The 23,746-nt window shown below is 44.3% G+C and overlaps 1 protein-coding gene across 2 annotated transcripts in view; it reads right to left on the minus strand.

Moving 5' to 3' along the window:
* Positions 1-1,415: 1,415 nt before the first annotated feature.
* Positions 1,416-23,746, minus strand: part of WWOX (WW domain containing oxidoreductase) — a 1,119,479-nt gene continuing 1,097,148 nt past the window's right edge. For both annotated transcript variants that reach the window (XM_021931565.2, XM_017953716.2), the window contains one exon: positions 1,416-2,461. In XM_021931565.2, the coding sequence (XP_021787257.1) occupies positions 2,273-2,461 (189 nt within the window). In that variant the 3' untranslated portion in view covers positions 1,416-2,272. The remainder of the gene's footprint in view (positions 2,462-23,746) is intronic.

Here is a 23,746-nt window from a genome sequence, read left to right on the forward strand (position 1 = left end):
AGAAAGGCATGCTGGTTTCTGGAAAGAAAGGGTTTCAGCAGAGGAAACAGCAGATATGCAGCCCTTGAGTTGGCAGTGTGCTTGGCATGTTCGAGGAACACAGGAAGACTAGAGTGGCTTCTAGTAGATGAGGAGAAAGTGCTGGAAGTTGAGATTAGCGAGGTAGCTGGAGACCAAATTGTAAGAGAACTTCATAAGAGAACTAGGGTAAAAAAAATTAAACTTAGTGTGCTGAGAAGCTGTATCAGTTAGCTTTTGCTGAGTAACAAGTAATCCTGAAACTTAGTGGCTGAAAATAACAAACGTTTACTATATTTTGCAGTGCTGTGAGTTAACTGTGGAGTTTCTTAACTGTGGAGTTTCTTCTCTGAATTGGCACAGCTGGGGCTGGATAGACTGAGATGGCCTCACTCACATGTCTAACTGCTGGATGCCAGTTCTGGGAGCCACTCCATGTCTCTCGTCATCCAGCAGGGTAGCCCTGGAGCTGTTCCTACGATGGAAGTTGCAGGGTTCCAAAGAGCAGCAAGGAAAGGCAAGCCCCAGTGCACAGCACTTTCCAAATTGGCCAAGGCCAGTCACATGGCCAAAGTCAGAGGTCATATGGGAGGGGTAATCCCCTCCAGGTGTAGACACTGGGAGTGGAGTTCTGACGGCTGCTTTTGCAAGTGACCATAATGTCTGAAAAGTGACATTATCTGATTCGTAGTTTCAAAGGTCCTGTGGTAATAAGGATTACTTAAGGGAGACTATAGCCAGATGGGAAAATGTGGCCAGGCTAGGGGCCACTGGAGAGCAATGGTGTGTGTTTGTTTGACTGCTGTGTACCACAGATGCAAAGGCACAGAAGTTCATGACATTGCCTGGCCTGAAGCTGCCATTATCAGGAGGGGGAATAATGACACCCAGCCTCCACACCTTCCTGGTACTTCAGCAAAAGCATTCTCTCCGTCTTGCCAGAGTGGACTCATGTGCTTCCTGGAACAGGCTGGAAACCATGGTGTCCATAAGATGGGATGCGCAGAGAAGAGCCTCTGCACAGCTCCCATTCTCAAACATAGAGATACCCACTAATCACTAAGTACTTGCTAATTGCAGGGGAGCAGACCATTGAGGACTAAAATAACTCACTGTAAGTAATAACAAAACATCTTAAGGTGAAATGAAACAATAGTCATTTTTCTTTTCTTTCTTTAACAGAAAATACGATGCTGGCATGCTAATCGCGTGAGACAACTTGGCCCACGGACAGCCACAAAGCACAAAAACAAAACACAAACTCAGAGAAGAAACAAGAATCGTGTTTTCCTGGCGTCTATGAGAAGCGCTTTATTTTTCCTCTAGATTTCTTTTCTAAAAAAAAACAAAAACAAAAAAACTGAAACATTTAAAGAAACAGTACAAACTTCAGGTGATCATATTCAAGCATGTTCTTTTATTAAGCATAGGATGGGAGGCACAGCAGACTGTAAAAGCAAGAGAATGGAGACTGTGACTGACGGACAAAGGGATTAACTTTTTATTCTCCGCCCCCCCCAAAAGATCCTGTGTATTCTTAAGTACACACGCTTCCCTTCCTGAGTCTCAAGGTATCTAAGGAATGATTTGAAAAATTTGTTATAATCTTTAAAGAATTTTTTTGTATAGCAGTGGCGAGGGAGTCTGTGACAAGTACTTTGCCACCAGGTAGCTCTGTGTATTCTACTCTGTCTGGGTGTCACCGCCATCCTGGCTGGCTGGGACAAGGTTCTGGGATTTGTCTCCCCAGCAGTTGCTAAACTGGCTCAGGCTTGGTCAGGATGAATGAAACAATTATCTCCTGGATCAATGCAGCAAGGAGCAGTGAACAGTTGATTTTTCTTCCCTAAGTAGGAGAAAGCCAGCCCCTGGCTGCAGTGGTGGCCGTGGTGATATCTGGATGGGACGAGGGGACCTCAGGCTATTCAACAGTAAAAGAAAGACAATTGCTGGTGCTTCTCCAGGGAGATATGGAACCTACACACCAACCAGGTTTTATACTTTCAAACAGGCCACCATCAGAAAGCAAAGAGACCTTAGGCCTAGCCCAGCCCCAGAAAAGTGATACTTTACCCCAGGAATTCCCTGCTTCCCATTGGTACTTAACATTTTTCACTCTGTTGTGACTGCTCTTATTTCCTTCACTCTTGCGGATCTGTGTTGGAGGGACATTGGAAGGGGCCCAGCTCTGGCACTTGCGTGAGCGGACACACACACAGGGCGGGTGTCTGCGCCCATCCACTCTGAGCTCCTCTTAGCCGGACTGGCTGCCAAGCCGTTCTTGGATGAGCCTCTCACTGAGTGCCCACAGGGCCCGGGCCGTCTCTTCACTCTGTGCTTCTGGCGAGGGCATGCAGCGGCAGCAGTTGTTGAAATACATCCCTCCCAGACCCTCCAGTTCTGGGGCAGCAGCACAGTACACAGTGGTGGCAGCTCCCTGTTGCTGGAAATCCAAGAAGAAAGACAAAGTTTTAAGAAAAGGAACGACGAAATGACATCATTTCAACTGCCTGGGCAGTAGCGAACCTCCCCCATGTGGCTCAGTTTCAGCTGGATCTTGGCATAGCGAAGGGTACTGGGCTGAAACCACATGACTGTAAAAAGCAAAATGTGAGTATCCTGGAAAAACGAGTTCATAAACTCCGCTTGTAAAGCTGGTGTGACTTTTGACACCTCATATAGGAACAGGCTTGGAAAAGAAATACACATATCAATACGTCGTGGCAGGCGCCTCTTCCGCGCAGAGAAAAAGATGGTACCTTCTGAACGTGCAAGAACAAATTCACCCAACCCCTCGACTTCTCCATGTATCTATAATGTAATTCGATACCACATCAGTTGAAGAATTTTCTGACAAATCAACCACTCTTAATTATGGTCCATCAGGTAGAAAACCCAATTGTTGCTGGTGCCAGATCATCCGTTTATGCTTTGCCCACGGTGCTGCTAGGGGAAGGATGGGCAATGCTGTGTTAAAACATTGAATGCACACACATACACATACTCCTCACCGTACATCCATACCTAGCACAAATACATAACACATTTCTTAATTCATCCGGATACCATGAAAACCTTTTTCTAAATGTCGTATTTGTCCCAGATTTACAATGGGATCATGGGTAACGGGGTACATTTCTTTCCAGCCCATTTCAGAATGTAAGTTGCAAAGAGTGCAACTGATCACTTTCATTCACCTTTTGAGTAACAGTTGGGGCTGTGGCTGGGGATGTGTGCACTGATGGGGCATCATATCATCCAAACTGACAATACTGTCAGGGATGCTGTAAAGAGGGCAAGAAATCACTTTGCTTTGCAAGCCATAATTAAAAATAATAGGCTGCTGTTCAGAGGGAGACATGGTTGGCACGTCTCTAATTTAAAACCAATACAGTTTATCTGGCATCTTATGATTATTTATGTGTTGCACAGCTCTAACTGCATCCACTAATTTTCAGCTGATAGGGAGAGGGGTTGCAAGAGAGGACCGGAAAAGGTAACTAAAGATAAAGTTGCCCCTACTAGGCAAACAGTAAGGAACTTTGATTGTGGGGGAAAATGGCTTTCTGACCCCACCCAAATCTTATTTTCTGCCCCTGCAGGGTTTACATTGTGACCATGAAGGGTGCTTACTGGAGGAGTTTCCCTCAAATGGTTTAGTTTGCAAGCACTGTGCTTGCATTCTAGGATCCCTGGGAGAGCCAGGTCCATTCTGAGAACTAGGGTCCTGAGAAAGGTGTTATGATGTGAAGAACGTGCCACACGGAAGACTTGGGCTTGTTGTTTGGTTTGAGCTTCTTCAGTGTCAGGGTATGTAGTCACATTTGAGTTGGTCTGAAAATTGGTCAAATCTCTGGGAAGGGTGTGGCCCGTGAGTGAGACAAAGACTTGGGTTTTGATAATACCGGGGTGCTTGAAGATACTGGCCAAGCCCCATTGATCCTGAATTTGACCTGACTTGAACTTAATTAAATATCAACTGGTTTGTTACCTCCCCAATCTCCTTCCATTACCATGCCCACTCCAAATAGCCAGATAGTATCCTGGATTCTATCCTGGATTCAGCTGTTTCTTTTCCCATTGATTTGTGTGGCTCAAGTCTAATGGAAATGAGTTCATGTCATCCAAATTTCCTTTCACTGAATTATTATTCCTAATAACCCTGAGCTTAGCACCTGGCACATTTATCAAAACAAGTTCAAGTGGTTTATCTGGCTCTACTGCATCCCATGTGGGGAAAAGGGAAGCAGAAGTGCCTCTACAGACAAACTGGAGAATTGAGATGCTCATCCAGCTAACTCAAGCCAAATATCAATTTGGTCTGGAATCTTAACAGAGTTCTGGTGGAGATGGTGTTTTGCATCAACTTCCAGATATCTGTCATACATTTCTATTTTACTTTGCAGCTGCCAAAACCACCAGAGTGGCCAAGTGACTTGCCATTAACTCCTGAGTGGTGGGAGAATCCAGCTTACTCATTTCAAGTCCAGCCTCCCGCCCCCTATGCCACAATGGTTACACTATTCAACATTCAATCGTATGACAGACTGGCCTTTCACTGTTCTGCCAATTGTGAGGAAAAACCAAAGCAGTCCACTTTGGAAGGCAAAATGCAGAATTCTTACTAGATAAAATATTTTGCCACTGTGACCTTCTGTAATGATATCATGTTGCACTCTTGCATTACTGGAATGGTATTTTTGCAAAGAAATTCTGCAGTCCCTTTGATTCAGAATGCTGTTGATGCGGGAGCTGGGGACCTACCTTTTCCTTCCATGGAATCTGAAGGCACTTACAACTGGTTTTGTTTCATGCCAACCTATATTTGGTTACAATGCTGAGAGTCATACCTTTTGGAAAAACCTAACTTTCTATCAGGAGATGGCTTTGATTCCTTTGCCTCTAGGCTGGGGGTGATTTACTATCTAAATTCCATCACAAGTGGCCCTGGCTTTGCAGAACACAGTACACAGGAGGGGCATCTGACAGCAAACACCACCTTCTCTACTCCAAAAATCAATCGTCTCCCTTTGGCAAATTCTCCTTCTCAGATTCATGCTTCGTGCTGATGGGTACTCACTCTACTTTCCTCCCTTGCTGGACAATTAATTAAGCAGCAACAATATCTTGTTGATCCCATGCACGCCACCCCTTTGGTCTCTTGGAGAATTCTCTTTTCAGCCGTACCAATGGCAACCTCTGAATGACATCTTTATATGATCAGATGTGGCGACAGTTTAGTAACAAGTTCTCATTTTTGGCTCATCAGCTTTTCGGTCTGCATATCATCAGAACAAGACTGAGCCACATTAGTGAAATCTCAAGAGTAAACAAGCCGGTACTGCCGATACAAGAGAAAACATTTTTAAACCGATTTAAAAAAAACGTTTTTAAGGCACATTTTAATCACCATCAGATGACTTTCATACCAGTTTTGGGGGCATCAGTTCATAATGCAGAAAAGATGAAAGAGTCATCTAAAGGAAATAATGTTAACAACTCCGTTATAAAATACCTGAAGCAATGCCTTGCTAGTTGTCACCATTGCTTACTGATCCATTGTGATAAAATAATACCTTGACATACAAATAACTGGCTGGAGCTATGGGTTCCCCTAAAAGATTTTTTTTTTTTTTTTTGAGAATCATTTATCAGAAGTCTGTAGATTGTATACGGTAGCTAATCATGGGAAATGGGGGAGGTGTGTCTATCCCGCAGCAATGGCAATGACTTAGGGTGTTGACGACACAGGACTGAGAATTTCTGGGAAGCCCAGTAGAATCTTTAATCATGCCCGAATGCCATTTCCTATCGAGTCAAACATTTGTGAGCTGCCAGAGGAGAACTGTGTAATCAATCTTGATAGTGTATGTAAAATTACCCAGGACTCTTGTTTGGGATTAAGTTAAGAGTATCTTGGTAATAAGGATTCATCATTCTCTTTCAAAAATCATTTGTCAGATTTGTAGCACAATCTTCAACTACAGAAAGGTGGGATTTAGAAAGCAGTTGCTGTTTATTTATAGTTGAGGCCCTCAGATCTAAATTATCCATCCTTCCAAAACTCTGTGTTGGGATGAAAATGTTAAGTAGCTGCTTTTCATCAACATTCATTTGATAACTGCTAGCCATCAATTTATAGTTGTCAGCACAGAATACAAATGAATATTGACTCCTTTAACGGAAAGGGTACAGAGGTTTCTGATAAACAATATATGGCAAAGAAAAAAAAAACACCCACATATTGATATTTGTAATGCATTGGTTAGTACTCTAATATAATACAGGGACACATGATACACAAGGTTTTGTTTTCAGGTTTTTCTATTTTAAAATGCATGCTTATTTAAAAGAAAGACTAGATTCCTGTCTTAAAGTACTTAACTGTGAGATAGATAAGAAATAGACACAATATCATGGCATATCTATATATTCAATGATAGAGAGTAGATGTTCTAAGATTGCTTTCTTACAGGGACATTGCACAGCAAAGGCTGAATTAATCCACTTATGCAAAAAGTAGAGGTATGCAAGGAACACACCCTAGAAGTTAGATAAGGCTTGGAACACCAAGGGCAGGGAAGGAGAACAGCTCTTAAGGCGAGCAGTGTTTCCAAGACTAAAATCCCAGGACAAAGAGGTGATCTGAAGTGAGCAGGTTTGGCTAAAAGGAAAGACATGTACCTCTTCAAACCCTGCCTACTTCCATTGTTCCTCATCTGGTGTCTGTTGGGTAAAGCAACCACTTCCCAAATGCAAAGCCAGCCACGTTATCCAGTGACTCTCTGAATACACCACTGGGAACAGAATCATTTATCAGAGAGCTGCTGTGGTGCAGATGAGGGGGTGAGCCCTCATGTCACGGGTGGAATGGATGGCCGTCTCCACGCCCTGTCTTTCCCTGTCTCCCAGTAACTCTCCCTCTGGAGACTGTATAACCACTCTCCCAGAACGCTGTAGAGGTCATCTCCAAATACCTTGGCGACTGGGATACAGCCATTCCTCACAAACAATTACAGCTTCAATCTCTGATTGGAAACACAAATGAAAGCAAACTGCTCCAAAAGGCCACGTGTTCCCTACTCGCTGTCCAAGAGCAATCTTTTAGGGGACACATTTGCCACGAATTCCATTAGTTCATAAAGTAATGCAGCCTGTACAGGAATGAGGCTCATGGGCCTCCCTGACTCGGTGACGGCACCAGTAAGTCACCCTCTTCTTCCACCGTCATACTTCTATAATAAAATTATACAATTCAATTTGGAGTAAGTGCTAACCAACGAACACGCCAACTTCCACCAAAATGATGGGAAGCAGCAGAAGACAGCAGAGATGTCTACTCTAAAGACCTCAGCTCTGCAAACTGCCCAGCTTTTTCAGTGAGTTGCAGCCAAGGAGGACTATTCAAGTGGCGACAATGACTAGCGTTTATTGAGAGGTTACGATTCGCCAGACTCTGTGCAGAGAGCTTTGTAAGCATTGTCGTCTAACTCTTACCTAGCTCTATGAGCCAGGGACAGCATTCCCTTTTACAGAGAAGCATACTTGGTACCAGAGATCAAAAGCAGCTCGTCCAAAGCCACACAGATAATCATGTAGACTGAGTGACTTCAGACTCCGTGTCCATGGGTACATGAAACCTGCTCCCCCAATATGTGACACAAATATCTGGACGTGGCCCATTTCCTCATCAATGTCTCTCACAGGGCTCTGGCTTCCTATGCTTCTCTGCCTGCTCTGCCGCCTTCTCGGCCAGGCTACGTCTGACCACGAGGTGATGCCCTAACGTGGCCTAAAAATGAAAGGTGTGGGCTATCGTGTGTTCGCCTGAGAAATATTAAAGGGAGATTTTTTTTCCCATTGTTGATTTAGTCAGGGAGCTACATTGAAATGATATCCATTTGGATGAACCAAAATGAAGACTCAGCACCACCTCGGATGATCCGACAGCAAGTGACCCTTACTAAAAAGGTGGTCCGATTCAAAATGCCATCTCCAGGTGCCAGATTTGCCGAACTAAGGAACCTACTCTTTGACAACAGAATTTTTTCAAAGCACAGACATCCCAAACAAGTGAAACGGACACAATCTCCATCTTATCAGTTCCCACGCATGTAGGTGCGAGCTCCGACGTGTTTCATTAGGTTTGCAGAGAAAATACTGATCCATCCCGCGTACTGCCCCTCCTCCAATGATTCCTCACAAAGTCATTCCTACAGATTCCTGACAACTGACTCCCACAAAGGCCTTGAACAATCCAGGCTTAGATACATGCAAATGCTTCCTGTAGGTATTGAAATGTAACTTTCTTCCTAAGCCTTTGGGAGTTTTGCTAACTCACAGGCTGTTCTTAACCTTTATTATAGAAGAGGAATGCGCTCAATTTCCCAAACAGAAACAGTGAAGATGATCAGGAAAGCAAATGTTTGTTTTTAGGCTTTAAAAGTGTGACAAAGTGTTCTGGAGAATCCATTTCAATCCCATTCCAGCTCTTAGCCCTCCGGAAGAGAACATGCCCTCCCTAACAAAATAGACGTGGACAATGTGTTTGGATATTCATCTTTTGCCACAAGGAATAAAGTTTCTTTGCTAGAAAGGTTCACAAAAGTAGAAAAACCTCAGGCTCCTTTTCGGTTGCCTCTCCCGTGACAGGTGAAGAGTGTCAATCCCCAAGTGACACTGGGGACAGTGTCTATGAGGGGGGCTCCATGGAAGTGGCACAGAGTGAAGTGCCAGTCCATCACCATAAGTGCAACAGGTTCAAGCACAGACCACAACCACAAATTACAAGGGACACCTTGAGAGAAACGCATGCAGGAGGAAGAGGGCCATGCAGCTTTCAAATGACAGCCACGTGTTCACAGCCTTCTGTTCAGAGAGAACCTGTGAGCTGTCCTGGGCCCTTTCCTGTTAGCCGTGCAGGCATCCCAAATATGACGCCCCCAAATCCGAGTCTGGCTAAAGGGAAGTGTCATACAAAGGCCACGCCATTCTCCCTGACAAAAGACATGAATTTCTTGCAAGATCACTAAGGAGTTTTAAGAGGTTGACTTGAAAACGAGAGTAGAGTGAGTTGGAAAGCCAGCAGGAATGTGGCTCTTACTCCTCTGTGAAATATTTGCAGGAATGAGCCTGGAGACCAGCAGGTTCAGGATGGAAAGCTGGAAAGAATTCTTTCCTAAAACTTAAGTTTTAGAGAAAAATACGCAGCCAGTCCCAACCCTCCAAAGGCGTCCAAAGCCATGTTTGTTCTGGGAAGGCCAAGGCATGGGAGGATGTTAACTTGGGCTATCAGCAGGATCGAAGGGCAGGGTGACCTTGCTACGCTGTCAGGGCCTGTGTTTCCAAGTTGACAAACTGTTCTGAGCTTTTCCATGAAATGAATGAAGCCCTTTTCGTACCTCCTCCGTGTTCCAGAATTCTTGCCATCGACATTCCAAAGGATCTGTGACAGATGGATGTCTAGTCTTAAAAGGGACGAGTCATAACATTCAGAATTATTTTATCTTTCTGAGACCTGCTGTTATTGTGAGACCCAAGACATGCTTTGCTGGGGTTGGGGTGAGGGTACTCCTAACGAGGGAAGGAAAAAGAAATGGCTTCAGAGCAATCCATGTGGGTGACTGCATGCACGCTTGTCCCATCTTCCATTCGTGCCTGCCCAAAGTGTTCTAGAACTGACTGGACCTGAGAGGCTGTCTCATTGGAACTAAGAGAAGGTATTGTCGATGATGTCTTATATCCATGGACGAATTCCCTAGGCATTCCCTCTGATGCTGCCTGCTCAAAGAAGTTTCTTTGCTCTAAGAAGTTTCTTTCTGAATGGGGATGAAAAATTGCATTGGGGTATCCATTCTTCCATGGTTAGTTTGAAATGGCCAAGCAGAAGTGCCATAGAAATTTGCCAGCAAATGGGAATTGAACAATGAGAACCCTTGGACACAGGAAGGGGAACATCACACACCGGGGCCTGTTGTGCGGTGGGGGGAGGGGGGAAGGATAGCATTAGGAGATATACCTAATGTAACTGACGAGTTAACGGGTGCGGCACACCAACACAGCACATGTATACACATGGAACAAACCTGCAGGTTGTGCACATGTACCCTAGAACACAAATTAAAAAAAAAAAAATTTGCCACCAAAATAAGCATCTAACTGATAGTGTCATCCTTCTACATGGAACAAATCTGATGGCATGTCACTGAACTTTTCCAACTGGGCCACCTTGATGCCCGTGCTGAGGGACTGCTGAATGTTTATAAGAGATCAAAGAAGATACTTAGTGTATGTTTATTTGAAACATTTTACACTTTTACTCTACTTCTTTAACCTCTGTTATGGTTATAGCTAGCTCGTGGACTGCGTATAAATGTATGCATCTGTATTCGCCATGTACGCTGAAATAAGCCTTTGAAATTATTGACAGGCAGAATTAATGAGCTCAGTTCTAATAGCGCAAAGAATATCTTCATAGTACAGGTGAAACAAACAGCTTCCCCCTTCCCTTCTTCTGCACAGAATGGCTCTACGAAGTCTGCCTGCCAAATTACGTCTTTTAGAAAACCAAGTAGCTGGTTGTTTTGTGAGCAGGCAGGATTTCAGACAAACCACAAACAAGCTGTTTGTTTAGATTTTAAGGTTGACAGTTCGTTTGCACATACGCCCCTTAAGTATTCTATAACATAGTCTGAAAAAGCACTGAAGAAAAAAAAACACACACACAAGGTCTCTGCTGGGGCCACATCATGGTAAGGAATTAACTCTTAACTCTGCCTTCCAGAAACAAATTCAGAGGATGTACTTTGCAATAATTCAGATCTCACAGGTAAAGCCCCCAATGTCCAGCCCCGCTATTTCAAATCGGGTATGACTGCGTTAGGTGTGTGGATTTCCATAGAGAGCTCACTGGAACAGACCATTTCTCAGGCTCCAAGATGCTGGCCTTATTAATATTTCATTTAGAACATACTGTGGCGAGCATCTCATTTATATTACTTCCATAATTAATGGTGATAGCTTAGGTACTGCCTTTACAGAGAGAGATCTCTTCACAGTGGTCGATGGGTAATGAGAAACAATAGATATTTCATTCACCAGCAGCGTGTTGCTAGTTAGTAGGAAATGATCGTGTGTGCTGTTGCTTTAATTGCCCGGGTAAATAATTCTGCCTCGGTGTTAGTGAGCATTTTAAAGCACTTGATGCAAATAGACTAGAAACAAAACGAACAAAAAAAAATTAACCTTGATTATGCAACACCTTAGCATAGAAAGTTACAAAGGTATGTCTTTTTTAAAGTTTGCATTCTATCATGCAAATATTATCTAAATATGCATGTGCTGACTACTCATCTACTGTATTTTAGGAAATACAATTAGGCTGCCTTTCTCTTCCCCTACGTAGACTGTAAATAACTGTAGATCTTTCTCTTGTTTCCCTATGTAAATATATGTAAATACTAACAAGCTATGCATGCTGCAATTCTAGGCAATTTCAGGTACTTTTATAATATGAAGGCATGTACTTGAACTCGTTTGTTAACAGAGGGGAAATAACTCTCTCAAACTCTTTAAAGCTGAATAGAAATTAAAGATTTCTTCCTAGACTGTTGTGGCCTCTATTGTTTGCCTTGTCTTGCCGGAATGGAGTGCCCCACTCCAGCTCTGACCTTCTCCCAGGAAAGACACGCAGCACGCACAGACCCGGGAACAATAGTGGAACTACTTGGTTTGGATTTTTTCATACTTCGGGTTTCCTAAAAAACATCTAGAATCACAAAGTAGGTTTCTTTGTATCCTTCTAGCAAAAGAATCTCGATGGAATGTAATTCCTATTCGTTGTTCCCTTACTGTGTGCCTTCTTTCTCAAAACACTACTGAGGGTCCCATCATTTCCATCTCAACAATACGGACACTGAGTCAGGTCAAGACCAATGACAAAAGTGACAACACTACTAAATGCCACCGAAGCCCTCATTCTTTCCCCTACGTAATAGGTCAGTAAACTACTTCTGCAAAGGGCCAGAGATTAAGTAATTTAGGCTCTGTGGCCTGTATAATGTCTGGCACGATTACTCAACTCTGCTATTGTTGTGAAACTGGCCACAGACAATGTCTACCCAAATGAACGTGTCTGTATTCCAATGAAACTTTATTTATAAAAAGTAGGCAGTGGGCCAAATTTGGCCGGCAGGCCGTAGTTTGCCAATCTCTGCTCTATACACAATCAAGACTCTTTTTAAAGACTGGTAACATTTCCCTTTTTAATTTGTGTGTTTGATGGACCACGGAAATGATTTGATCAAATGAAAATTCTCCTTCTCTTTCCTGCAAGTGTCATGAAATAAACAGGTGAGCAAACATGAAATCACCTGAGCTTATAAAACAGGGTGCCTTCCTCTGACAAATTACACTGCCAGGTTTCAATTTAGTTATCTTTTTGTTTTCATAAATAGGGATGGAAGAAAAAAGTCTGAAAGACAAAAGTGGAAAAAAAAAAAAAAAAAAAGAAAAGGGAAAAAGTAACTGAGCAACATTTACTCTTCAATGAGAGGAAGGAGGCTATTACCTCAGGTATCCATGGAAACCAAGCAGTGCATAAACTTTTTAATGGCTGGAAAACAGCGTTTGCATTTGAAGATGTTTTTCCCAAGTATGATGCTTCAGTGTAAATGCATTAATTGACAGTTTCCTTCGGGACTTTTTTATTGAAGTTTCCAAACTTAATTTGATGGCACAAGGGACTCTCTGGAGCCCTTGAAGAATGCTGCAAAGTTAGGTCTTTAGAAAACCGAGCCAGCTCAGGCAACGTGTACAAATCCAACTCTCTTGCAAAGCAAGTGAAGAAACAGATCTTATTCCCTGTAAGTTTCACCATTAGAAAAAAAAGAAAGAAAAGAAAAAAGGAACCCTCGCTGTTCAGCTAGGGAAGGGAGAGGCCCTTTCTAACCTCTATCGAGCGAGAATCAATATCATCTCTTCAGTGCTGGAGGGAACTGAGAAGCAGCAGGAGGAAGAAAGATCCAGGTATTTTTGCAGACGGGGTGGCAGTATGGGATGGTAGGAAAATCCCCTGTGCTGAAGCCAGAAGTCCTTACATTGGAATCCTGTCTTTAACACCTGTGACAAGCCACTGAGCCTCAGTCTCCTCATCTGGAAAGTGGATATAATAATATACCCTTCATGTGGTTCTTGTAAGGATGAGTGATAACAGTTGGCCATTTCCTGGGCACACAACAGGTACTAGTTCAAAAGCAGCTATAACTCTGATTATTACAAGTTGAAAGAAGGAAGCATACACATCAAAGTACAGATGAAGCCTGCACCTCCGTTTTGTGGGCCTGCCATATAGAGACTTGCTGTCACCTGGCCCCAGTACCTCTCCTGTAGCCAGATCACCGAGCCCAGGTACAATATACACACAGAGGCACTCGCCAGTCCTTTCACCATTTCTAGATCTCCCTTCCGAATCATCCTGAGTTTTTCATGTCTTTGTCCAGGGAGTGTGACGCTTAATAGCTGCTTAGGGACGGTTAGTCTAATCCCAACTGTTATGGCCAAAAAAAACGACGACGGTGGTGATGACTGCTGCTTACTGAGAATCTCTTAAGTGCCAAGGACCTATTATTACTTCTGATTCTCACAAAAGCCTCACTTCCCACCAGGCAGGTATTACTGTAGTGAGTGGAGACAGAGGCTAAAGGAGGTGAAGTAACTGATGGCCAAGCAACGGGGCAGTGCTGGAACTCAGATTCAAACTGAGGTCTGGGTTCAAAACCCATATTCTTGTTGGTGTGTAATGTTCTGACTCCATACTCTATACCCTTTGTAGCACCCCCGAATCATGCATACATTTGAAAATCTCCCCTCAGATCTGAGAAGGGAATACATATTCCCTGCCTGAGCCATATGATCCCTCTGGGGGCCAAGCCCCTCTCCACAGACCATCAGGGACCTTTCTCCTCCTTTCTGAGCTCCATTTCTAGGGCCTAAATCCCTGGCTTCCCACCAGGTCTCTGGGGGATGTCATGTGATTTTGAACAGTACAGACCAGAAGAGGTCTACGGTGCCTACCCTACAGTGTTCTCTTCTGCAAATTGCTCTTCATGCAGAGGAGGTCCTGAAGGCTGGCAGGGCTCAGGTTAGGAACTTGGCATTTGTGGGTCCTCTGGCAGCAACCACCAGGGCAGTCTCATGACAAGCCGACTGAAGTTGGAACACTCCACCCCCACAGTTTAGAGAAATGATTAACTCATGACAATGGGGTACACCAAGGAACAGCTTATTCTTTTCCCTGCCCCCGCCCTCTGGCTGCCACACCTGTTAGGATTCATCCTCTTAGAAATGCCTGGCAAAGGGAAGGCGCACAAATGCACCTTGCTACCCAGGGAGGTGTCAGTGAGGAACACAAGCCAGTTGTGTAGCTGGCCCTTGAATTGTGAAGGGGTTGAAAATCTGTCCTCTGCCAGTACACCCTCTGGATTCCTAATCAAATGACTTTACAAGGCAGTCCTTTTCCTGTATGAATCCCATGCAGGGGCCAGGATACCTTCTGTGGCACGTTCTAGGTGGCAAGGTGGAGAATTTTAGCTGAACTCTTGCAAGAGCCCACAAAGAGAGTACAGTCTCACTGTATTCATAGGAAAACTGAGTCTCAAGCAAGTAAATGACTTCATCACATAATTCTCATTGATTCAGTTTTGGTTTTGTGCCACCTGGCAGCCTCCTGCTAAGAGATTCGTGTATCTTTAATGCTTTCTGTGAGGGTCCACCCTATGCATGACAGATCCTTTAGGGGGAATTCTGCACACATTATCCCCAGTTAAAGAGAGGGGAGGCCGGGCACCATGGCTCCACACCTGTGATCTCAGCACTTTGGGAGGCCAAGGCAGGTGGATCACTTGAGGTCAGGAGTTCGAGACCAGCCTGGCCAACATGAAGAAACACCATCTCTACTAAAAATACAAAAACTAGCCAGGCGTGGTGGTGCACACCTGTGGTCCCACTTACTTGGGAGGCTGAGACAAGAGGATCGCTTGAAGCCAGGAGGTGGAGGTTGCAGTGAGCCAAGATTGCGCCACTGCACTCCAGCTTGGGTGACAGAACGAGACTCCATCTTGAAAAGTAACATAAAATAAAATAAAATAAAATAAAATAAAATAAAATAAAAAGACAGAGGACTGAAGCCCAGAGTTTTTTGCCTAGGTCAAAGAGCAAGTGACAGAGTTAGGAGCTGAATCAAATCACACGGCTCCCGACACCCAGTCTCAACAACTACGCTGTAATAAATAGGAACATGTTCACAGCACAAACAACGCAGGAACATAGCAAACCTCCAGTTCAAGATTTTGGGCCATCATCATAGTGACCTTTCAACAACAAACAATAGCGAACATTTTGTGAGGGTTCCTGGTCCACATTAAGTGTTTGACGGGTACTATTTACAATATATAGTATTTTTTTTTTTTTTTTTTGAGACAGAGTCTTGCTCTGTGCCCCAGGCTGGAGTGCAGTGGCGCGATCTCGGCTCACTGCAAGCTCCGCCCCCCCGGGTTCACGCCATTCTCCTGCCTCAGCCTCCTGAGTAGCTGGGACTACAGGCGCCCGCCACCTCGCCCGGCTAATTTTCTTGTATTTTTAGTAGAGACAGGGTTTCACCGTGTTAGCCAGGATGGTCTCGATCTCCTGACCTCGTGATCCGCCCGTCTCGGCCTCCCAAAGTGCTGGGATTACAGGCTTGAGCCACCGCGCCCGGCCAACAATATATAGTATTATAATATTTCCATCTAACCAGTGTGGAATCGAAAGTCCCAAACATTAAGAAACCTGCCCCAGGTCACACAGCTACTAAGTACGGGTGGGGGAATATGGACCTGTGTCGTCCATGCCCTCGAACCCACTGCTACTAAGCATCCTGAGCTACAGAAATCAGACCCTCACAATGCATTTGTCACTTATCCAGGGGTACGATTAATGTCTCTAGTTACGTTGCTCCATCCAGGGGTACCTTAGACTCTTGGGTGTGATGTTAAAACTGCAGTGGAGGCCAGGGCTTCAACTGCCCATGGAAAAACAGTAACAGGGTGATTACGTATGTTGGTTACTTCAACCTCAAACCAGTGAGCAGAGGATGCAGCCATACCCATGAAGGAGCAAAAAAAGTGGGGGAGGACTTACATTCTTTACTTGCTTGTAACCTTACTCTTTTCTTTGCTTTTCTTTTTTTTTTTTTTCCGGGACAGAGTCTCTCTCTTGCCCAGGCTGGAGTACAGTGGCACAATCTCAGCTCACTTCAACCTCTGCCTCCCAGGTTCAAGCAATTCTCTGGCCTCAGCCTCCCGAGTAGCTGGGATTACAGGCACATGCCACCATGCCCAGCTCATTTTTGTGTTTTTTTTTTTTTTTTTTTTAGTAGAGATGGGGTTTCACCATGTTGGCCAGGCTGGTCTCGAACTCCTGACCTCAGGTGATTCGCCTGTCTCGGCCTCCCAAAGTGCTGGGATTACAGGCATGAGCCACCACGCCCAGCCCATTTTCTAAAGCTTCTCTTGTTCCCCAGATTTTGGTAGATGACCAATTGATTCAAACTGTCATGCACATACGGGCAGATTTGTAACTGCCCCAGATTTGAGTTCTCCTTAACCCCTACGCTTTCCTAGGGGCTGGGAAACATAACTTCCTGCTAATTGGAAAGTAAGAGCCTTATATCAGGACACAGGATCCCTGGAGTCCACGCATCAACCGCTTCCCATCATCATGGTGGGATGAACCCTACCCTTGGTCCTGGGTGTCTGTGTTTTCAACACAATCCGTAGGAAACATTGGGAACAAATAAATAAATTACCAAGTGATGTTTTCTGGCTTTACAGAACCACCGTTTTAAAGTGATCCAAAAGCCCAGATTATCACCACAACCACCCATTTGTGGCTGTGAGGAGTCTAATGAAATGGTCTGAAAATTAAAATTTACTTTCCCATGAATTGCTTTGCTTAAAGGACACTTGTGTAAAAAGCAGGGTTTGTGACAGTGGTGTACTAGTAAATGTTTAAGAATTGGCTCACTGGAGGGGAACTGTGCTGGGGGTGGGTTTGATTCACAGTGTCTGCCAATTCCCATGGTATAAATACTCTCACCATAACCAATTTCAAGCTATCAGCTGAATGCAGAGTTGGGAGGAAATGTACACTCAGCTCTTGGCAGCTGCTATGGTCCTGTTCCAGCAGTCCCTTGGTGATGACCTGTGGAATACAGCTGTAAGAGTTTTTGAGGAAGATCATGAGATGTGACAACACAGCTCAGCACCTCGAGGTCACAAAACCACTGGGACGTGGCAGACACTGTGGGAATGTATAAACCCAAACCAGCTTAGGGTACCTGGAAGATAGAATGGGACAGACTTGTCAATTTTAACCATGTTTCAACTCGGTCCCCGTAATGTAAAAGTTAACTCCACTCAGGTAGCTCCCCTGGCCCAAGGTAACTATGCTTCCTACTATGTACTGAGTCAATAATGAGCCCTAAATACCATTCTAGAAACTTTGCAACATTGCCTCATTTAATACTGCAGCACCTCTGCAGGTAGATAATAACCCCGTTTTAGAGATGAGGAGACTGAAGTTCAAGGAACTGAAAGATGCTCAGGGTTACAAAGAACTCCCGAAATGCATTGCCAAGATTCGGATCCAGATCTGCCTGACCTCAGACTTCATTATTTCCCTGGCTCTCCAGGGAATTGTGCTCCCTTTGAGCTCTGTATCCTTGAAAACAGAACATTTCTACAAGTGAAATCTACATGTTATAACAAATAATTTGGCTTCCCCAAAAGAAGCCTCTCACTGAAGGAGACAGGGTCTGGATCCCTGGGGGGCTGGAGGCAGTGTAGAGGATGAGAACTGGAGAGAGTGGCAAGAAGGAATGAGACTGAGTATGTGGAGTATCAGGAGAAGAGAGGCTAGGGCTGCTTATGGGATTGGAAATCTTGAGATTTAAATTTTTTCTCAGGCATTAATGGAAGTTGGGTCCGAATAGACTCAGAATTTTCTCCTTTTGGCCAATATCACAAACCTCAGTGAGTGGATATAACCCTGGAGCCTCCAGCAGCTTCCAGCACACAGAGCACATGTTCCTAAGCTGAAGGTCCCTCAGTTCAGACTGATATAAACCCAAACCAGCTTGGGGTACCTGGAGAACAGAATGATGAAGACTTGTGAATTTTAAGCATTTTTCAACTTGGTCTCTCACTGTGAAATTTACAGGTTATAACAAATAATTTGTATATGTGTAATACACAATGTATGTTGTATATACATAATATACAATGTACATGTATAATTTCCGAGTCTCTCACCTTGGTCTCTCACTGTTCACCAATAGGTGAAGAAGAGAAGAGGATGAGTTTTGCTCACACTGCACTTCTGTAACTTTATCAAAGGTGCCAAACCTCGAAGCTACTTTTGGTTTTGACACTTCCTCAAATGAATGTGCAAACAGGTTCCTACTGACTAAACTGCAAGAAAAGTCTGTCCTGGAAATTAGCAATATTATTGTCCCCACTAACAGAAGAATATTTTAAACAAAGGCATCTTTACCACCTGAGATAACCAAATTTTTCCCATCTGAGAGAAACAGCATTTCCAAATAAGAAAGAGAAAACAATGACACAGGAAATGAAAAACTAAGATGTTCTTTCCCCTTTCAACTATAATTCTTGACACAATGGCATCTAGAATGTCAAACACAGCCAGTCACTGATCTGGTGCTAGGATTCTATGCACCACTCCCTGAGGGTTTCCCCAAAACACACTTCTCGAATCTGACTTAACCATTATCACTGCCATTCCTTCACAAGGAGCTAGCTCCCGGTCTAGATAAGCTGGCTTACCTTTGTAGCTTTACCTTCTCCCTTTCCCCCATCCCTGCTCCTCACTTACATGAATATACCCTCAAGTTAGAGAGGCATGGCTTCAGGGCAAGCCCAAGACACTGTAGTGGATACTGTAGTGCGCTGCCAACACCCCCCATTCTGGGCCAGGAGGCACTCATTTCCTTAGATGCTAGGCTGTTGTACCAGTCCCTCCTCAGGAACTGCCCTCAGACAAAGCGAGCTGCCTACCGAAGCAACACCCACTCTAGGAGGCAGCCCACATCAATGACTTCCTGACCTCCTTGCATCTCTGAAGAATCACCCAGCTTCAGAGTTTCCTTGGGATTGACTGGAGTATTCGCATCTCCCACAGCACAGCTCAATCCTCCCTCCACCCCATCCTGCTTGCTACATCCCCCTACAGGTGTGGATTCTAGAACATTCCCCAGTAATCTTCCTACATGCCAATCTTGCAGACTCTGCTTCCTGGGTTACCCAACCTACAACAAACAATAGCTGGTGGACTTAGAGAAATATACATAACCACTCTGAGCCTCTGCCTTCCCCTCCGTAAATCTGAGATACGGGTATGCTCACACTTTAGCCACCCAGAATGACCAAATCACACCATACGCGTAATGTTCTGATGTGGAGCAGGCATATAATCCATCCTCAGCAGATGACAGCAGTGGTGGTGGTAGTAGAAGTGACAGCATTAGTAGTAGCATCTACCCATCTCATTCTGCCCGCATAGTTCTTTCTCATCCTTTAGTTTGGGGAGTATAGCATGGGGGAAAGAAGCGTAGACTCTGGGAGTGTCTGCTTAGACATGGTAGATTCAATTCAGGCGTTTTGTCTGCATTCTCTCCAGAAACTCTATTAAAAGTATAATACAGGGAAAAAAATATTTAACTCAGTGATCAAGAAACATCAACAAAAATTTTGGACGATGGAAAGCAGATGGAGAAAGTGGCACCTCCTGACTCAGCAGAGCGGGGGCTGCAGAACAGAAAGGCAGTGAGAAATGAGCCAGTTCACACAACGGGAGCCTGGGAACTGAACGGGGGTGGAGAAGTGTGTAAGTGGGAAAAAGGTAAGGTGAGGCCCCACACTGCTGCCTGTAACGTTGGAACAGAGATCTCACATGGGCCAGGAAACTCGTTAAACAACTTGTGTCCTTACACAGTTCAGCCGTCACTTCCTCTGTGCCTTCATAACCAGAACCTTTCTTCACTTTCACAGTCCATCTATATTTCATAGTTGGGTGTGTGCTCTTAGACTGTGATCTCACTGAGAGGGGTTCCTGGTATCCAACCCAAAGCTTGGCACACGGTAGTGCTTAGAGAATATTTCTCTAAGAGGATGAATGAACGAATGCTTCAATTTCCTTTGCAGGCCAAAGGAAAAATATGTCAATCCAACTCAGTTGTTGGATAAACAAAATGACCGGTCAAATTATTTCCTTTCCAAATCGTTGTTGGTGTGGTTTTGACATAGTTGTTCTCTACAAGTAACGACTCACATTAGTGTAGCAGTGCTACACACTGCTCTAAGCTTTCTCTCTTTGTACACACACACACACATAGAATCTTCACAACAACCACGTGAAATAGATTTGCTATGATTTTCCCCAGTTTACAAAAAACTGAGACAGAGAGGTTGAGCAACGTGCTCAAATCTACACAATTACTAAGTGGCAGAGCTGAGATTCAAACTCATGTCCTGTGACTCCAAAGACCATGCTGCACAGAAGGCAAGCAGCTAGTTGCTTCTGTAGGTTACTGGGGCCTTCTCTTGTCCCTGAACTTGTTAAACCATAATCCCGTCTGTCCACTGATTCAGCTTCTCCCCAGCTGCCACCCCTTTGCGAGGAGCTGGGCTTTGCAATCTTCAGGTATCCTAAATTGTTTTTGCCCAAGTGGAGACTTTCCTCTCCTTCCTCCAAACCAATGGGGTCTCCACTGGGGTCTTTGCTGGCTAGGTGACCTGCAGTAAGAAAAGGTGTGTGCGGGTCGATTTGCAGTATTTTTAAAAGTTAAATGAAAAGTGTACTTTACCGCAGAGACCACACAGATGGATGACTGGACTACATCTCCTCTGCTGGGGGAGCAGCACTCTCATACCCCGAGGTCTCCCTGAAGAAGGGAGCAGAAGGTATCTCTGCGACACAAAACTCAACAGTACTACCCAGTGGCAAAGGTTTTTCCTCCAGCCGCTTCTCAATTCAAGTTTCAGTGAGGCAGAAAGAATAAAAGCAGTTTGGGGAGATGCCCTACATCGACTGAAGTCTCCTCTGTTCCAGGCTTAGCACTGAGAGCTTCTGTGCAGACAACAAAGAGTTCTTCCAGTGAGCCTCTGAGGTGCTTACTATTGTCGTCATTTTACAGGGCCCCCAAGGGTAAGCAACTTGTATGCAGAGGAAATCGAACTTGGAGATGAACTTTGGTCTATCTGATTCCGTAACCTGTGCTTTCTGCTCTGTACTGGGAGATTCCAACAGAAAGCACCCATAGGAGAATGAAGTCTAATGGCATGGAAAGTGCTGGCCTTGACCCTGGGATCATAGAGGCCAAAGACGTAGAGAATTGGCAACTCTTTGGTAGTTCACAGCCATGGAGACAAACGTCTGTCTCCTGTTGCTGAGCCAAAGAGAAGTAGCAGAAAGGAATGGGAGACAAGGAGTAAAATGAGGCCCTTCCTTCATTCACCTTTTTCCTCAACCACTGTACCAGTGACAGCAGGTCCTTCACCTCAGTCCGGCAGCCCCGTGAGGAAATTAGAGCTCAGAGAGGTTAAGTGACTTTCCCAAGGATGCACAGCTGGTGAATAACAGAGTTTGGATTCAAATGGGAAAAGGGACGGGTGGGCTCTGAAGTTCATGTTCTTCTCACTCTACTGCCTCTTTTGCGCTGAGAATAAGCAAAGGGGCTGGATTCCACAAAGGAAATAAAAAGTGAGAGACAAAAAAAAAAAAAAAACAGAAATGAGGGAAAGGCTCCACTTGTAAGCAGAGGGCCACTCTAATCAGGTTTAGGGGTGCTTCTGAATACCTGGGCACCTGAAGAGAAATCTCTCCATGCTAAACCTTTCCCTGATCAATAGCGACCTTACCAGGTACAACCTCACATCTTTTTCAGTTGTCAAATTATTTATTGCACTAAAGAGAAGAGGCTAAAATGTCCAACAGGCAATAAGCTCCTTGAAAATGAGATTTTATTCACACACATTTCCCCAGTATTTGGCACTGGGCCTGGTATACAGGGGTGTTCAGTTACCACGTGATGAGTGAATGAATGAATGAATGGGTGGATGAATGAATGAATGAATCACTGTGAAAATAACCGAACAGCTGTCTGGGGCACTTTCTGCCCCATTTCACGCCGAAGGGAGGCGTATTGTGGAAATGACTCACCAGTGCTTACCCAGACTTTAAAAATACACACATTCCCTATTAGAGCTGGCAGGAGCAATTTTGGTCCTGAGAGCAGAGCTCCCTGCCCACCTAATATTACACGAGGTGTTAACTACATTATCTGGAAATACCCTATGACTAATTCCCCGTCCCTTATCTTGAGGAGAAGAAAATTGTCTCTAGCGCGAATGCCCCAGATTCCTGGTCAGTTTACGTAAGGCGTTTCAAGTGATTGCGGTATTTTAAGCCATTTTTAGCTTAAATCACCTGATGTGTGGTGAGCCCAGAAGACCTGATCTCTTGCTCCCTTAAACTCCCTGTTTTTCCACTAATTTTGTTTAAACTACTTATGCACATAAGTAGTTCTCTATTGAAGAATGGGCTTAGAGGTATATATCCCCTAGATGCTATGATTTTTTTAATAGACATTTATTCAGTGGATTCTGCAGCCACATCTCCCTGGGCTTGAGGCTCCACTACTTTCGGGTGAGCCCACGTTTGCCAGGTCGGGGTGGGTGGTATTTATTCTTTATCATGGCCTATTTGGTGCTTCTGTAGTTTGAAACCTTTTTGCTCCAGTCCAAATAGGATTTGGTAGAAATTTTCTCCAAATTTTGTCTCAAATGATCTTCAGTGATTGAGAAAAACATAAGCTCCCACAGTGCCTTCAACCAGCTAGAAGCAAAAACTTGGCTTTTATAAAGTAGCACGAGAGGATAGTCCATTCTTAGTTGTAGCTACTTTGAAACAAACAAAATGTAAAGAAATGCAAAAATAAATGTGTTAGATTTCATAGAATCCAAGTCCTGATGTCCACTTACAATCTCAGTGGTCTTTCTCTCCCATAAACAGAAGTCATGGGCCAGACGCCGTGGCTTATGCCTATAATCCCAGCACTTTGGGAGGCCGAGCTGGGCAAATTGCCTGAGCTCAGGAGTTTGAGACCAGCCTGGGCAACACAGTGAAACCCTGTCTCTGCTAAAATACAAAAAAAAAACTTGCAGGGCGTGGCGACACGTGCCTGTAGTCCCAGCTACTTGGGAGGCTGAGGCAGGAGAATTGCTTGAACTCAGGAGGCGGAGGTTGCAGTTAGCCGAGATTGTGCTACTGCACTCCAGTCTGGGTGACAGAGGGAGACTCCACCCCGTCTCTTAAAAAAAAAAAAAAAAAGAGGTCATGCTTTACTCATCTTATTATAGACACGTCATCTTTAATACATGATTTTATTTGAATGTGTAGACAAATGATAAATTTAGCCACAATTCACAAAATTTAGGTAACACCAACTACTTAGCCTTCTAACTCGAGTCCTCAAATTTGCCTGTAAAAGGGCAGATAGTAAATATTTTAGACTTTGCAGACTCTACGTTTACAAGTACTGAACTTTGCTATTGTAGTGCAAAAGCAGCCATAGACAATATGTAAAGAAATGCACCTGGCTGCGTTCCAATAA

The sequence above is a fragment of the Papio anubis genome, chromosome 18 (assembly GCF_008728515.1).
Source record: "Papio anubis isolate 15944 chromosome 18, Panubis1.0, whole genome shotgun sequence".
NCBI lineage: Eukaryota > Metazoa > Chordata > Mammalia > Primates > Cercopithecidae > Papio > Papio anubis.